Here is a 19,168-nt window from a genome sequence, read left to right on the forward strand (position 1 = left end):
ACTATAAAGTTGAAAATGTCATATCCAATCAGCGGATTAGAATAAAGTCAGACGTCATCATACAGACTGAGCTTCGCATTGAACACAACAAACCGGATCTGATGATACATGACCTTGTAAAGAATGAAATCCTATTAATTGAAGTTAGAATCACAAACAAAAATATCCTAAAACAGACTGAAACCACTAAAGGAAGAAAGTACGAGATGCTAGCCAACTAACTCTCACTTATGTACAATGGAGCCAAGGTGACAATGGTCCCTGTGGTAATAACATGGGACGGGCTAGTCACCAACTTGTTCAAGAAGCACATGGACAAATTGGAAGCGAGCAAACAGCTACAGGCCTACCTACAGACCATTGTACTAAAAAGAATGTGTGAGAGTGTGCTAATCGACTTCAGACGAGGCAACTTGGATAATGAGTTGTGGACGGAGGACTTGCAAACAATGATGGACCAGATGGAGGCGGTCCTGGTACCGTAAATGGTGTGCAAGAAGTGTGTATACAAATGCGTAGAATCATTGGATGTAACATGGACTTGAAAACTAATTGAATAAATTTAATATTACTACTATTATTATCATGATTTGTGAGAATAGGACAGACTACTACTGTAACGCACATCATTGAATGCAGCACTTCCTCACCCATCAAGCAACGTCCATATTCAATCAACCCAGATAAAAACAATGTCATACCGAAGATTCAAGAGATAGAAGAGCAAGGTCTCATAGAACCTTCTACATCCTGTTGGGCATCGCCTATCATCCTACCAAAAAAGAAGAATTGGGAGTATCGACTGTGTGTGGACTTCTGCAAGTTGAACGAAAAGACCGTTAGTGACACCTTCACCATGCCTGACCTGAAAGACTTGCTGAAACAAGTAAGTGGGTCTAGGATTTTCAGCACGCTGGATCTCAACTCCGGACACTGGCAAGTGGAGGTCAAGGAAAGTTCTAGACCACGGACTGCCTTCCTAACACCGAGAGGATTATACCAGTTTACAGTAATGCCTTTTGATGAGTGATAGATAAGGTATTGTCAAGATTTGTTGGAGATTTCTGCCAATTGTATCTCAACATCTTAATTCACAGCAAGAATTTTCAAGAACACCTTGCACACCTGAAGAAAGTGCTAGAATGATTGAAAATTCAAGGACTGACCTGCCATCTGGAGAAGTGCCATTTTGCCCAGTCTTGCGCAGAATATCTTGGCCATGTCCTAACATCTGAAGTTTCAGAAAGGAAACCAGAGAAGAATCGAGCTATCGAGGAAACTGAACGCCCGTAGACCAAGCGACAAGTACGTCAATTCCTTGGCTTGTGTGGATGGTATAGCAGCTTCTTGCCACATTTTGTGGAGAAGGCAATACCACTCACTGATCTACTCCATAACAACTGCCCATTCCGATGGATCAGCAAGGAAGAGGTAGCATTCCAAGGCATTAAGGCTGCAATATGCAACGCTCCTAGTCTAGCCCATCCCAACCCTCAACTGAAAATGTGCCTGCAGATGGACACCAGCGATTCCGGCCTAGGAGCAGTGTTATTCCCGGAGAGGAGGGATGGCAGAAGGGACATCGAATATGCCAGAGCAGAAGACTATCTCACACCGAACAACACTACTGCAGTGCCGAGAAGATAGCCTTAGCTATGATGTGGGCCATGAGCAAATTCAGAGGCTACCTGAAGAGAAGGTAGTTCCAGCTCTACACCATAACGCAGCTCTCAAATGGTTGAACTCAATCTCTGGCTCAAAATCTAAATTGATGCGTTGGGCTCTGTTAATCATAGAATTTGATTTTGATGTGTGTCACATCCCAGGACCGAAGAACATACAAGTAGACAGTTTATAAAGGCACCCGGCAATGGAACCTGAAGCCAGGAGCACCACTGCCGGGAGGGAGTTTCCGCAAAACACCAGAGCGAACCCAATAAACTTGTCCTTGATCTGGAAGTACTGTAATTAAGCAAGAACAAGAAAAGCCTTGTAGGACCATGACGCAGTGGATTAGGAGACGGAACACCGATCGTCGACTTGTCGCAAGAGAATTCGAGATGTGCTACAAGAACTTCCGGGTTGACGGAGGACTCTTGATGTACAGATCTAAACTCCCCAACATGCCTGCAGTAGTGGTGATCCCTAGACAGCACACGACGGACATCCTCGAGAAGTTCCATGAGAGCACTGAAGCCTGAAATCCAGGAGGTGAAGAGACATATCAGTCTATACTACGAAGATTTTTCTGGGTCAACATGCGGAAAGACATCCTGGACTATGTGAAGGGGTGCTACATCTGCGCCTGCACCAAGGCGAGGCGAGCAACAGGAAGTCGGATTCCAATCAGCGAGGAAGATGGCCGCAACACCCTTGGGAGGTCATAACCCTGGAGGGGGTGAAGCTGATTCCTGCTCGTGGTGCCCCTGCATAGGTACCTGGATTAAAATTCCAGTACTGAACTGAACGTCAGCATTCCAGAAGTATCTACCAGTCAATATGACCCAATCGCTATATTCAGAACGGTCTTTATCAAGACCAACACTAACCTTTATATCTGTAAATATTGAAGGTTTATCTCCATCTAAAGAAAGAATATTACACCAGCTTTGTCAAACTTACAAATGTGATATATTATGCCTTCAGGAAACTCACAGGGATGAGCAACTACGGCGACCAAAAATAGCGGGAATGAGACTTGTGGCCGAGATTCCCCACAGACAGTATGGCAGTGCTGTTTTTGCCAAACCAAATTTACAAACTTTGTTGCAGCCACCAATGAAAATCAAATCGAGATAATAACTGTGGAACTCAGTAACTGCACCGTTTCGGGCGTCTACAAACCACCAAAAGTAGATTTCTCCTTTAAAATTCCAGATAACTACTTCAAGCAAAAGACAAACTTTGTGGTTGGAGACTTCAACAGCCATAACAGTGCATGGGGATATACAGATGATGATGATAATGGAGAAGCTGTGTTAGAATGGGCTGATGATTACCAGTTACAACTTATTCATGACCCCAAACTACCTCCATCCTTTAACAGCAGTAGATGGCGACGAGGCTTCAACCCAGACCTGATATTTGTGAGTGAACATGTGGCACAGCAATGTGTGAAATCAATGTGCAATCCTATTCCAAATACCCAGCATCGGCCCATAATGTGTCAACTTTTCTCTGCAATTCAACCAATAAAGGTTCCGTTTTGAAGGAGATATAATTTCAAAAAAGCAGACTGGGAGAAGTTCAGCTCAACCCTTGATAAAATAATATCAGATATCCAACCAACACCAGAGTTTTATGATCAGTTTGTTGAAGCTGTGAAGAAAGCTTCCCGCGCTTCCATACCACGAGGATGCAGAGTTAACTATATACAAGGTCTAACTTCAGACACAGCTGCCCAAATGAACACATATATTTCACTGTTTCAGGAAGATCCACTAAGTGAAGACACTATTTCAGCTGGAAGGAAACTGCTTTCCTCAATTGCAGAGGCAAAGAAAGATGCTTGGATCAAACTTATGGAGGAAACTGACATGTCAAGGGATAGCCGACAGGCTTGGAAGCTTCTCAAATGACTTAGCAACGATCTAACCAAGGGACCAGTCCATGCAAATGTTACGGCAAACCAAATCGCAAATCAGCTTGCCATCAATGCAAAAACAAATCACCCAATAAGGAAGATGGAACATAATATTCTAAAAATCGAGGTAATGAAGTCCAGTAACCTATCCCGGCCATTTGAAATAACGGAATTACAGAAAGCAATTCAATGCGCCAAAAATTGAAAAGCGGCAGGATTAGATGATATCACAATAGAACAAAGAAAACACTTCAGTTCAACCACACAGGCATGGCTTTTAAAATTCTTCAACAACTGCTTTACTTCCCTATAAATTCAAAAAATATGGAGAAAATCCAAGGTGATCGCATTTCTGAAACCTGGAAAAGAACCTTCGAACCCCAAAAATTTCAGACCAATCTCCTTACTCTGCCACCTATACAAAATAATGGAAAGAATGTTGCTCAATCGCTTAATGGGAGTAGTAGACTAAGTCCTAATCCCTCAGCAACGTGGCTTCCGCCCAGGAAAGAGTTGCGCAGCACAGGTTTTACATCTAACCCAGCACATCGAGGACGGGTTTGAAATGAAGAAGATTACTGGTGTGGTTTTTGTGGACCTCTCAGCCGCCTACGATACAGTAAATCACAGGATATTATTACACAAACTTTATAGAATGATTACAGACATCAAGGTAACCAGGATGATAGCTACTCTCCTGGAAAATCGTCGCTTTTTTGTCGAATTCCAAGGACGCCGAAGCAGATGGAGAAATCAAAGGAATGGACTACCTCAAGGCAGTGTACTGGCTCCTATTCTTTTCAACATCTACACTAATGACCAGCCATTACCAGAAAATACTAAAAGCTTTATCTATGCCGATGACCTTGCACTTACTACTCAAACTGATACCTTTGATGAAGCAGAGATCTCTAACTGCTGCATTAGAAGAGCTAGGTACCTATTATGAGAAAAACCAACTCAAACCAAATCCAGCTAAGACTCAAATTTGTGCGTTCCATCTGCAGCATGCGCAGGCCTTTCAGAAACTCAAAGTACTATGGAAGGGGAACTTACTGAAACACTGATTTACACCAAAGTACCTGGGAGTTATGCTGGATCGCACATTAACATATAAGAAACATTGCCAAAACCTGAAACAAAAGATAGCTGCCAGAAACAACATTCTACGAAAGTTATCAGGAACAAGTTGGGGAACACAACCATAAACGATTAGAACATCAGCTCTAGCTCTATGCTATTCTGCAGGAGAATATGCCTCCCCGGTTTGGTACAGGTCAGCTCATACGAAGCAGGTCGACATCGCTTTAAACGAAAGCTGCAGGATCATTACTGGATGTCTGAAACCTACACCCATTGAGAAGGTCCAACTTTTAGCTGGTATTGCTCCCGGTGAGATTCGTAGGGAGGTAGCAGCTAACAAAGAAAGGCTCCAGGCATCTTCTTCAGAAGCACATCCTCTCTATGGATACCACCCAGCCACACAGAGGCTAAAATCTAGGAAAAGTTTTCTCCGCACATCAGTTAACCTTGAGGGGAACGCAGAGAATGCTAGAGTCACAATGTGGAATGAAAGAATCCACCACCTTTCCAACTGGATAGAGCCGAAGGAAAGTCTTCCATGTGGACACCAGGAGAAGTGGACAGTATGGAAAGCCCTTAACAGACTCCGTACAGAAGTCGGCAGAACCAAAGTAAACTTGCGGAAGTGGGGCTTCTCAAGTGATTCATCACTTTGTGATTGCGGAGAGCAGCAGACGATCCAACATCTATGTCAGTGTGTTTTATGTCCTTCAATGTGCACTATGAAAGACTTGATTGCAGCCTCCCCCAACGCTACTGACGTCGCCCAATACTGGGCAAGCATCATCTAGCTCTCGAATATTGTTGCTCTATCTGTGATTGTATAATAGACTTGTATATTTGTATAGTAGGAATGTAGATATCTTGTTGGTTTTTGTTAAATATCTGTAAGTAAAGTTGATACTTCTGACACGAATAAAGAAAGAATAACCCTGCAATTGATGGATCCTTACCCTAGAAAATCACTGGGTAAAACAGGACTCCTAGTAATCACCGGCCTCTTTACAAGATGGACTGAGGCATTTTCAATAACAGAAGCCATGACGGGACGCATCACCAGTCTTCTACAGGACGAGGTATTCAGACGCTACGGTTATCCACGGCTTATTCTGTCAGACAACGGGAGTCAGTTCACATCAAGGAAGTGGCAGCAAATGATGACTGAATGGGGTGTGGAGCACTGGAACACCCCTATCTACAACCCAAGGGCCAATCCAAGGGAACGACGGAACCAGGAGCTAAAAAGGATGCTACGGGTCCACCTAATAGACAAGGAACATTGACTGTGGGACTGTCAGATACCGTAGTCACTCTCTGCCCTGCGACGGCGTATCAACTGCGTCACTGGCTATTCCCCAGCGGAGCTGTTCCTTGGTTGACAGCTATAAAGCAACGGGGATTGGGAGATTCGTCCACCACCCACTTCTGGTCAAGACGATGCCGCTGTTTCCCTGGCTGAGTGGTAGCATAAGCAGCAGCAGGACATCAAGAAAAAGCAAGCTTTGGCTGAGAAGAGACCCCTTACCCAGGCCAAGAATCAAGATGTCAAAGAGACCCAGATCTTCCTACCAGCCCAACAAGTAACCACCCACTCAGTAATAAGATTCGAGAGTTTCACGCAGGTCTCGCACCTAAGTGGGTTGGTCCTGTCAAGGTGGATAAGCAGTTGGGACAACCCTCCGGTCAAGGTCCACACATCGGAGTTGCGGCGTGTCACCCAACCGTTGCGTATACAGAGTAAGCCTGGTACTGCCGTGGGTCCACCTGGAGGAGAGGCTACTAATGACACAGCACAATGTGGTGATGAGAAGGAGAACACATCGACTACCACCGAGGAAGAGGCTGGCGGCAAGGTGACACCAACCCCCGACATGGCACGATCTGGTCAAGAGGAGAACACATCCAGCGACGTCGAGGAAGATAGAAGATACAATCTACGACCTAGGCAAAGTCGATGAGTGTGATAGACTGTAGAAATTGTTTCAAGTTATAGTGGGGATATTAACGCAAGTGTAATAGACTAATATAACTTGGAAATAATATTCTCTAACCCATAGGTAAATAATGCAAATATATTATTATTACTTGTGAGGTGTGGCTATGAAGTTGTTTGCTTTTATTAGTATTAGTGTTATTATTAGTTACATAGTTATGTACATGATCGTATTATTTGTGAGGTTATGTCATGAAACATCTGCTGTACATATATTAATATGAGTTTATTTAATGTAAGAACATGTAACTAACAGTATATAATTTATTATTACCTGTATATATGATGTATAATCCAATGTAACATTGTGCAACACACAGTAATAAATCCAGAACAATGCAATGTATGACTAGATTTATGTAGAAACTTCCTTACGTTGTAAATAGGCTATTGGAGACTCTCAAATTTACGAGAAAACATACTGTGTCATTTTCTTCTAGAAGCGTGGCCAGGCAATGTATATTAAAGAGGCAGTCTTGAGGGTAGAGTTGAGTTGTTTTAACGAGACTTGTGTGGAAGTCATGTTAGCTGAGTGTTTGAAGTCAAATACGCTTTAGTGTGAAATATGTAAGTAACTTGTAGGCCTAAATAAAACAGTGTACATAATTGACAGCATTTTGTGTGCATCTTTGTGGATACATCAATGCTTGTAAACTAGATTCACGTGCCCCGCGCATGATCCGCACTGAACGTGTTAATGACATTAGCCTGACATGTATAAGAAAAAAATGCTTCAGGCAAAGAGGCATTAAAACAACAAAGGAAAAGAAAATTTAGGACTAGAAGAAGAAAACACCATCTCTAGTTTATGTGCCTTGATTACTGCTCAAATCAAACTACAAGATTTTGTCAATATGGAACAGAATGTATCAACTAAGCCAGATTTCAGATCTTGGGCAAACATATTGAAGCGAGAGTAAATGCATCTGAAGGAGGTGGTGAAGAAGAAGGAAAAGCAGGAATGGGTAACTCTGAAACAGCTGTAGTTATACAGTAATTGTTAATACAGAACAGCATCATGAACATGCTAAAATTTTATTTTCATATTACTGTATAGTAAACAAACACAGTACTCCAAAATTTTGGACTGAGCTTTGTAGTATCTGACTGTTGCTATTTCTTGATGGATACAGTATTTCTGCATCTGCTGCTTGGCACAGTCCAGAACAAAAGTAGCTTCTATTGAAGTCCAAGTATCATATATGACAGTGACAGGATGGAAGCTGCATAGGTATGAGAAAGGTGCTGCTCATACGGCTGGTTGTGCTGCAGTAACACTTTTTGATCCAGTGAGGAAAGCAATAGCAAACTACCTCCCTCCTTATTATGCCTTATACTTTTCATTATGGCAAAGACATGGGTTTTTGTGTTGGTAGTGGTGCTATTTGAAGAATCAACTAGCCTATCAATTGAAAACTTTAAAAAATTAACTCTGTATTAACATCAAATGTGTCCACGAACCAACAGGATGAATATAAATCACAGGAAATCAGAAAAGAGGGCAGGAATATACGAAAACTGTGAAAAATGTCAGGTCATTGTAGGTAATTATACATAGAGGGAGTGACAGAAAGCAGGAACAAAGTGAAAATATAAAAGGACAACAAACACATCATGTCTTCATGTTTACATACTGCCATTTATAGATGGGCTCTCAGATTCTGTAAACGTCCTCCTCATCTGTTCATCTACAAAAAAAATTATTTAACAAGGAAAGAATCCTTATACCATTACATCAAGTTTCAAAATAACTTACCTATGAGCATCAAGAATATGGAGATGTAGGCAACGCAATTCTCTCAATCGTTGAACTTTAGGAGATCTTGTCTGTTGTGTCACACACAATGGTTTCAGAGCAGTAATCCAATCCTGTATTGTAAATTATTTTAATTACAGTCTAACTCCGATTTAACAATAAAAAGCAGCAAATGTGAAGAAATTGTTTCCATTTGTTGATTAGTCAGTTAATAATAATAATAATAATAATAATAATAATAATAATAATAATAATAATAATAATAATAATAATAATAATAATAATAACAACAACACAAACAACATGTCATATCTGATGAAGAAAGGGCAGCCAGGTCAGCCAGAATGAAGAGGTTTTGGGAAAGGAAGAAGATGATGCAAGCTAAATCTTCGGTTAATTCTTTGTTACATATCCTGAACAAATTCACACCAACATGAAGCTTGCAGACAATATAGTGGAACAAGTCACCAGCTTCCCGTATCTATGAAGCCTAATCACATAAAGGCCCAATAAACTCATAAAAATATTTTGTTACTGTTTTTAATTAATTCAGTTAGATTTTGTGTAGAAGAGTGGAATGCTAAGATCAGAACTTAAAAATCACAATTAGCTTGCGAGATATGAAGGTCGTAAGTTTCAGGTACAGAACAGTGTGACGTCACTGTTGCCTTATGACGGGATATCGCGTGCCACTTCTGTCTATGAGTGTTTCTCAGTGTCAGCACATTGTTTGGATTGTATAATCATGTCCAGAAAAGTGAAGCCTTATAAATTTGAACTTAAGTGCACAAAACCTAGACTAGAAAATGAACCACCAGCATCTGTTTGGGAAAGACGGGTAAACACCAACTGGTGTAAGTGCGAACAATGTGAAGCGATGCCCACTTTCTGCTGTAAAAAGAGTGAAACAATAAATTAAATGCGCAGAAGTGTGATATGTATCGCTCAGTACAACGACTCTTCTAATGTGTTAAATCATGCACGTTGTCTTCATATGGATAAAACTAATTTCCCTTATGTGAGGGTAAGACTGGCTATGAAAACTAATGTTAACTGGCAGTCTATAGCATTTCGCCAGTTTGTATACTGGGTCAATTCACGGACTCCTTTAGGAAGAGAGAAGAGTTATACCACCTTGTGTAGTGGAGGCGATCCGAGAACAATATCCTCGATAAGGAGGCACATACATAGTAGGATTCCAGGCTGCTGAGGGGCAAGAACTGGAATACTTTGATTAATAACAAATTTTGAAAGTATAATTAGGATATTTAAAATTACTTCCTAATATATGTAGATGCACACTTTGTAGCAGGAACAGATTTAATTCTCCTCATATTTATTGTGGGCACAGAGCTATTTTTTAACACGTTTTCTATTTTGTCTCAGGATTTCAGCTTTATATTTTATAATAATCGAGAGTTCATAGGCCTACTCTCTGAAATGTGTAGAGCATATGAAACTATGTCAGGTTGGTGGAAAATTAGCGCGACTAATTTTTTATAGCTAAGTGCAATATCTCTGTGGAGATTTCTCTCAATTGGGGAGTCTGTGAAAACCTCTTCCTTCAATGTTCTTGAAGTGCTTGGGTGGTTGCAACCACAGAAAACACAGTAAAGCACATTTTCACTTAGGTATCGTTTACAGTAGTTGAATATGCCGAACCAACAGTTCCACTGTCTAATTCTGATATACCTATATGTATTCTTAAAAACCATATTTGTTGAGTTCTTAACTCACGTTTGTACGATCGGATTGCTATTTTATTCACCTTCCATGTGTTGTTCTGATAATGACTGTCAAGTTCTGAACTTGTGATTGAAAATCTATTCACTAATTTTATTCCCCATTTTACTCAAATTTAAGCATAATGTTACAATATTTTGTGTATTGTGTATGTTTGTACATATGTACCTATGCTTGTTCTCACATTTTGGCTGAAGATGCTAAACAGTGTTGAAACAAGTCCCAAGTAAATATGTTGTAACTTAACCATTATTTGTATTGAAAAGGCCGACCCTTTAAGTTACCTCTTTTATACCTACTAATAGTGCGCAGGAGGCGGCTCGCCAATAGTGATGTCACTTGCTCAAGTGTTGAGGAAGTTTTCCGTTTATCTCCCTTGAACAAGATAAAATAATGTAATAGGGTTTTCAGCACAATGATTAAAATTTAATCTTGCATTCAATGAGTTAAGAAAATAAAACTCCAAAATAAGTTACCTGGGCCTTTGTTAATAAGACCAAGGTATTACGTGTAAATAAAAATCCTTCACACCAACATCAAGCTTACTGATAAGATAGTGAACAAGTCACCAGTTTCCTTTATCTAGGAAGTCTAATCACCAATGATAACAGGCACAGCAAAGAGATCAGAAGGCAAATAGCATGTGCCAAACGGGCATTTAGTAATGAGAGAAACCTTTGGATCAGTGCAAATTTAGATTTTGGAATTAAGAAGAAATTTGTAATGTCTTTTATATGGAGTGAGCTATTGCATGGATGTGACTCTTGGAGAATCAGAGATCAGGACTGGAAACTACTGCAAGTGTCCGAGATGGGGGTCTGGAGACAAACACTATGGATTAAATGGACTGAAAAGAGAACACACAAAAGCATTCTGCAAGGGGGAAGAGAGAAGTTATGCTAACGATACAGAGAAGAAGAGCTAACTTCAGTGGCCACATCTTGCGAGAAAACCAATCTGCCGGAAAGGAAAATCATGGGGAAGAAAGTTCGAGGATGACTGAGGAAAAAATAAGTTCCTTCAAGCCTTAATTATGGTACATTATGCACCCTTGAAAATTGGTTATTGGTTTGTTTGGAAAGAATATTTTATTACTGGGGTGGAACAATGCATAAAATTATCATCCAGGAAGGAGATTTCAACTCTGCACTGTCTCTGCTAGCCCGCAGCGGAACAGGTTTTCCCCCACCGTGTAAGCGAGTCTGGGTTTTTTTTTGTGTGCCTTGTTGAAGACACCAGATGAGTAGCACGTGGACACGAACTCTACCAGACCAAAAGCGATCAATACTTTGAGATTTTGACGTCATATTTAACCAATTGGATCGCAAGGTTAGCCCGATCGCTAAATCTCAGCCAATAAAATTCAACTAACAAACACACCTACGTCTTGAAGAAATAAATACCCATGTATCTGGGGGAATCTTGCTTTTTTGTCTCTTCACTTGTCTACGTGAATAATTGCTTCGTACAAGTACAAGTCATCGTGTTGTAAGAGCACATGTGTAATTGAAGACGGCATATACGACGTTGAACATTACAAGCATTCATTTGATGAAAGATATTTTTTCTGCTTCTGAGGAAATTTTGAGATACGGAAATATTAGAAACGCAGCAGTTCAGATTTCCTTAATTTTATAAATCTGAGGAAATTTTTAAAGTACGTAAAAACTGTGCCAGCTTGGAGAATCGAGTGTGTGTTGGGAACTATTACTAAAACAAACCTTTTAGTTTCAGCTTTCACCAGAAGACGGAAGATCACTAGCAGTCCTGAACTATTTCGGAAGAATGGAACTTCAACATTACGACGGAGTTTGTAACTGTCCTAAGTCCTCGCCTGCTGCAGCCATGTGTAACTAAAATGTGAGGCATAATTCAGCCCAGGGGAGAATAATATCGGAGATGGAGTTTGGTTTAATATTCACTGATCATCAACCGAGTCCAGAAGCCAAGTCTACTACAGCTAAGATTTTAAATTATACTTTTCTCTATTTTCTGTTGTAATAATTATGTAGACGTAGTCCTTGCTTGAATATTTCTAATAGTCTTTGTAGTTAGGAATTTCACTCTTCTTTCACTGGTGTTGGTAGATTTGATGTGTGTGAGAGTGTATTTGGGACCTATATTTTGTTCTATTTCAGTGAGTGCTTCGTGACATTTCTCACTGTCCCATGATAAGTCGAGGAAAGTGTTAAAAATATTTGACCCACGCGATAACATTTATTAATTTATATAATAATGATGGAATAATTTTTGAATTATTTGGGACAGAATATTGACGTGTTCTGTGAATTTAGGATTTTTCCTTGATGTTTTTGTGGTTTATCATAGATTCGAGATAGGATAGAGTCATCTATGATTTCATTAAACCATAGCCTACGATGACGCGACCGCGCGCGTATAATAATAATAATAATAATAATAATAATAATAATAATAATAATAATAATAGACATTATTACGGTCTAATAGAATGTTTAAAGGTCATGAGTGTAATTATTACTGTGCTTATAAGTGATTAATGTGTGCTATATTGAAGTAGATGTTGGCCTGGAATATTGGTCGTGGCTTGAATGTCCACAAATTTTGCATTTACTGTTATTGGTATTTTTGAGACTTGTAAATGGATCTTAAGATAGGATTTTATTTGTGTGTCCATTACATGAGTCAGTTAAGGAAGAGAGTGTGTCTTTGAACATAATTTCTTCTTATGCAGCACATATTGATCAATAATTTGAGATAATAGGAGATTAAAAATAACGTAGTCGTGACTCACAGACCGTATGCACGAATGCTTATTTATCTATGACTGTAGGCAATTCTATGGAATTTTTAGTGATGATTTCTACCGTAAAATTATCCTGGAACATCGTTATGGAATCTATTTTATTGGAAAAGTGATAATCCTGTTACAATCACACGCCAAACGATCGTAATGGTAGCTCTTGTCTGATACCGTCATCGGGAGAAACTCATATTTCAAATAAAATTTAAAATTAAAAATCAAGAGATAGGTTTCGATAAATCTATTTGATAATATTACCGTGGACCAAAGCTTGAATGTGAGATGGATGAATGACTGATATTTTGTAAATGTGATTTTCATGGTGATATTTCGTCATGATATGTGTACGCTGTGCGCGTAAAGTTTTCGATTTTCTTGTTGTTTTGGGGCGAGCATATTTAGCTCAATTATAAATCTTTAAGCAATTTTATGACGGAATAAGATAGATTAGGATCTTTGCTTCGAGGGAAAATACTTAAGCAAGGATCGTGTCAATGAACTAAGCTCACAAAATGTAAAATGTTTAACTTTACAATGCGAGATCTTTAAGTCTTTATTGTGAGTTGTGCACAACACTAGGTCAATTGACACAAGAGTAAAAATCTAATGAGTTGAATATTGGACTTCAAAATAATTTAATTGAATAATTTGAAGCATAAGTAATTAATTAGAATAATATTTAATTAATAGAAATGATAATTTGATTTTTCGTGTGGGGTAAAAATTTGACTCATTGCAAAATAAATCGCAGAGTATTGTTAATTTAAATAATAATTTTAAAAATCAGATTTTTGATATTTTGAGATAGGATATTCTCAGATAATAAGTTAATTAATTTTCTAATACAATTTATTAAGACTCAGTTTCGTATCTTTGCAGAATGCAATTTAATGAAGAACTGTGGGTGAATTCCAGCAGGGAAGAGCTAAATATTTTTTATTCAAGATTTTGAAAATATCAATGGAATTTTGGAAAGTGCTAATAATTTTTATAATAAATGTTAAAACCCATTTTTTTAATTAGTGTTTTCATTTGTCGTCAGTCCTTAGGTTGTCCCTGTCCCCAATAATTTAGCGTTGCCTGTAAGCGAACGTTCCGCCTCTGGGACTTTTGCTTACCGGCTGAGCTGCCCGGCAAAACGGGGGCATTACTATGAAATGAAATGAGGTGCTGAGGACAGAACAATGGTTGTATAGACAAGGCATTGGCTTTTAGACGATGATGAATATGCCAACAGAATCCAACTCCAGCACATAACCTATGAGAGGTGGCACTGAGTAAAGCAGTGGAAGGTTGGGTAAACATTCCCAGCTGGAAGATGGGATGAAGCCAATTAGTAGCTGCGGTGTTCAAGGCCCAGAACCTTGGTAGTCCTTCCTCAACTAACTACACTTTTTATACTGGTAATATCACGGAGGAAAACTCAGAGGAATCTACTAACCCAAGCAGTAAATCAATCCACTGGCCGGAGTGATAGATGCAGGCATTCAGATTCTAGGGAACCTACACTGAAATGCTTGAATATATACACTGACTTAGCAAATGTCATGGGATAGTCACCTAATAGCGTGTGGGACCACCTCTGGCCCTGCGAACTGCAGCGAGGCGCCGTGGAAGTGAGTCAACAAGTCCCTGGTAGTCCTCTGGACGCAGCTGACACCAAATCATTCGCAGAGCAGCCACCAATGCTGGTCTGTTCGTGGGTGGAGGATCCATGGCACGGAGCCTGCGTTCCAGGACATCCCAAATATGCTCGATAGGGTTCATATCGGGGCTCCTGGGTGGCCATGGCAGTCGCTGGACCTCCGCTGCATGTTCCTGGAACCATTCTCGGGTGACATGGGAGCGATGTGGCAGCGTGTTATCTTGAAACACCGCAGAATCGTCTGGGCGCTGGAAGGCCAAAAAAGGGTGGAGATGGTCTCCGAGCAGCTCAACATACCGCGTACCATTCAAAGTCTCTTCCAGAACAACTAGGGGGACCCATTCCATACCAGGAAAATGCACCCCAGACTATAACAGAGACACCAGCGCACTAGACCACACCTTCGAGGCAGGCGGGATCCATCGCTTCATGTGGTTTGCGCCATACACGGTGCCTCCCATTGGCATGGTGCAGTTGAAATTATGATTCGTCCGACCAGATCATGTTATCATGTTGTTCCAGTGTCCATCCCTGGTGACTGGCGACAAGTGTGCGTCGTCGTGCCCGATGATGTTGAGTTGACAGTGGCACTCGTGTGCAGCGCCGGCTCCCATACACCATAGAACCCATGTTCCTACGGATTGTCCACTGGGAGACGTGTCTAGCATGGCCTGTGTTGAATTGAGCCGTGATTTGTTGCACGGTTGCCCGTCTGTCACTATTGACAATCTGTCTCAGATGTCGCCGGTCACGGTCATCGAGGGTGGCTGGACGGCCGGTCGTTCGTCTGTTGTGGACGGTGACATCCGCATTTAACCATTCACGATACACCCTGGACACGGTTGATCGTGTGAAGCTGAATTCCCGCACCACTTCCGAAATCGCACTTCCCATTCGTCGGGCACCGACCAACATACCCCGTTCGAATGGTGTCAGCTCATGACGACGTTTCATGTTACACCTGTCACATACACAGCCACTGCTCACGAGGTCTCCTATACAACTGCTGCTGGCACAGGGGGCGTGTGGTGCGCAGACAACACACCTGCGCATCAGTGTTCCGCTATCCCATGACCAGGGGTCGAAAAATACCGGGCGCCCAGTCGCCATGGCGCCTGAAAATTTTTACCTGGCGCCTAAATTTTCAAATTCGGTTTTGAAAATTTATTTTTTGAAATCCGGAGTTCCCTTACATGTACGTTCCCATCACTTTACAAAGTAACAAGGCGTGTGGTGTTTCACGTTGTTTTCTGTAGCTCATATATTCTAATATGTGCAATAAACATTTTCTGTGCTTCTGGTAGTCTTGAATTCTGTAATTGCTCTTCGTACCTTGGAACTGGACATTTCAGTTCTGCGCGGGAGCTGCCTAGCGGTCTTGGGAGATATCGGTGTAACTCGTCCAACAAGTGTTAGACATATCGTAACACATCGAGTTCCATTACAGATGATCAGCTATCGGTAGCCGAGTACAAAGATCAGACCAGAGTTGTGGAGAAATGCAGAGAACTACTAAGTGAAATAATTCCACAAACACTACATTACCGCCATCCTTCCCGTGACTAGCCGTTCCTCAACTATTGCTGTCTAAGCAGTGCTGATAAATTCCCGTGGAATTCATTCTTTGCATTTAGAACATATGGAATGACGTGTTTATCAATTCTTGTATTTTCACCGAACAATATTTATACTTTTAATTTAATTACAGCATCTTGGTATTGAACGGTTTGCACTTTATAAATACGGTTGTGTTTATTCCTGTGCGTTTACGGAAAATTTGCAACGGAGCATCAGACATCGAAGCTCGCGAACTCGGAAGCCATTTACCGCTGGTGTATTTTACTATACTTGAGAAAATCGGCAAAATGAAACGAACAAAACCGCACAAATTGACTGATGTGAGTAACAGTGTCTTCTTTCAGATTTCTTCATAAGTAGGGCCCGTAAATGTAACACAAAGTGATACAAAAGGGCGTGAATGTGAGAAAACACTTGATGGAAGTGCCGACTGTAGAGTTCAGGACGACAATGACCAGCGTGAAATTTATGGTGTTCAAGACAATGATAGGTCAAACATCAAAAATATGTCGAAATTTCAATTTTCAGGCAAACGGAAATTTCAGCACTTTCAGCGAAGTGCGTAAAGAAAATGAATGCTAATGTTACAGCATATGAATGCATTGTTCATGGCATCTTATTATATTGCAAAAAATAACAGACCCTACACTGATATTGAAGGTTTGGTTACATTGTTAAGCAAGCTGAATGTTACTGATTCAGAGAAGTATGAGAATGATACACAATGCAGAGAATCGTAGCTTGAATGACTACCGTGGCTGTGCTATGAAGAAAGAGTTGCGAAGTGTAAATTATGCATTAACTTTCGTAGTATTGCCGACAAACATTCTAAAGGTGTATCCGGATTTTCAGGACCATTTAAACTGGAAATGTTTAAAACAAACGAAAAATTCTATCCTCACTCGAAATGTTAGGAGGCTGAAAAAATGGTGTAACAGCCCCAAAGTGCCTTGGCCTACCAAGCGACCGCTGCTCAGCCCGGAGGCCTGGAGATTATCAGGTGTCGTGCGGTTAGCACGACGAATCCTCTCGGCCGTTATCCTTGGTTTTCTTGACCGGGGTCGCCATCTCACCGTCAGATAGCTCCTCAACTGTAATCATGTAGGCTGAGTGGACCTCGAAACAGCCCTCAGATCCAGGTCAAAATCCGTAACCTGGCCGGAAATCGAACCCGGGGCCTCCGGGTAAGAGGCAGGCACGCTACCACTACACCGCGGGGCCGGCAGAAGGCTGACAGTTTCATGAAAAATCCTGAATGTGCACTTTTAGCGAGGTGCGTCAAGAAAATGAATGCTAAAAAAACAGACCCTACACTGATTTTGAAGGTTTGTTTGCATTGTTAAGCATGTTGAATGTTACTGGTGGGAAATCAAACAGGCACATGTAGTGTAATTTTAAAAGATGCTGCCCTTGAAGGTGACTGGTGATTATTTGGGTTAGTATATCTTAAAATATAAATTTACATTCTTATATGCAATGAGACTATACTACTTAAGGTCACATTTCAAAAATAATACGTAGCTTTATCCTAGTCTAACCTGTGGTGTTCATAATGTATATTTGTGAAAAATGTGCTGGCTCCTGATGAAAAGGGGTTGGCTACTGAATTATTTCTATTTTCTTCTACCCCTACCCATGACATTTGCTCAGTCAGTATATAACAAATTCCAACTTGTACATTTGAAAAGTTCCACCTTTCCACCACTTTAAAATCTTATGATTTTTCTTAGATTAAAATAACATCAAGACAGCTGCGTGGAAAAGGACGGACAGATAAAAACACGACAATACCGCTCATAAACCTGTCCCTACCCGTAATAAACCATGGCTAAGAAAGAGTACAGACGAAAGAGCGCATTGTTTGCCCAGCGAAACAATGCATCCCAGGAGACAAAGCCTGGACCGATTGGATATGCTTGATAAGAGGGTGCGCAAGAATCTAAGATTTATAAAGAATTCCAGAAGAGTGTCACAAAAAGAAAACGAACCTTGAGAGAAGGCTGAGGCTTCAAGCCGAAAGGACGGAAGACGAGAACAACTGATGCCAGGGGGGGATCAAACTTGGTGACCAAACCACCCGATAAGAAAGTGAAGCCAGGACCAATAAGGGATAGCGCGGGAAGAAGGATTGAAATATGACTAAAAGAGAACCCGGGAGGTGAATCTGAAAATCTAGCTTAGGAGGAGCAACGGAAGTGATAAAAAGTTATCAGATGTAAGGCTTTTCAGGCGTTCGGTCTATTAACCCGTTAAGTGGGGAGCGAGCTCTTCCTCTTTACACACTACGGTGGGGAGGCATTGCATTTTAGCCGCATAAAAAAGAAATTAAATTCGCAGTTCAAATGTAGGTCCTACCATTCTGTTTCTAATTTCTTTATCCCCCAGTCCCCGTCACTGTCTACACGCACGCACGCACACACACACAAGTTTACACAATTAGGGACACTATTCACAATACACGTTCAATGGACGCCTCTCAGTTCACATTTTAGCGGAGCGGTACACTCCGAAACAAGGAGCTGGGCACAGTGCTACATCGCAGATTGTGTCTCCTTTCTTTTATTATTTGCATTGCAAACAACACATCTCTTGCTTCCAATGGGTTTCGTCTTTGAGGGAGCATTGAAATCCGGGAAGTGCCTTCCCAAGAATCAATCCGAAGGGTCATTTGACAGTGACACTAATGATCTGACTGGCTGGGCTTCAGCAGGGGTTGATTTATCATACTTGTCAAAAAGCTTCTGGATAACTTGCATACGAAATTGTGAGTGAATTTTCCTTCAAGTTTTTGATAAATAACGAAGGAATTGAACATTGTTATGTCTAACAAGTGCCGGAAAATCTTTTGGTAGAATTTCTTGATTCGCTTTCGGGCTGTACTATACGGGACCATACACTGATCAGATAAATCGACCCCACCCACTGAGTCATTGTAATCTATACACATGACAGGCTTTTCTACTGTGTCCCCTTTCCTGTTTTTCACAGTGCGCATTTCGGCATCA

General features: G+C 40.8%; 1 protein-coding gene across 2 annotated transcripts in view; it reads right to left on the reverse strand.

Annotated features, from left to right (window-relative positions):
• The window catches only part of vap (RAS p21 protein activator vap), a 446,783-nt gene that overhangs the window by 239,748 nt on the left and 187,867 nt on the right, over positions 1-19,168 (reverse strand). For both annotated transcript variants that reach the window (XR_010858638.2, XM_067137984.2), the window contains exon 9: positions 8,416-8,528. Coding sequence is in view for 1 of the 2 variants with exons in the window: in XM_067137984.2 (XP_066994085.1) it covers positions 8,416-8,528 (113 nt within the window). In the remaining variant the exon portion in view is untranslated. The remainder of the gene's footprint in view (positions 1-8,415; positions 8,529-19,168) is intronic.

This window comes from Anabrus simplex, chromosome 1, assembly GCF_040414725.1.
Source record: "Anabrus simplex isolate iqAnaSimp1 chromosome 1, ASM4041472v1, whole genome shotgun sequence".
Lineage (NCBI taxonomy): Eukaryota > Metazoa > Arthropoda > Insecta > Orthoptera > Tettigoniidae > Anabrus > Anabrus simplex.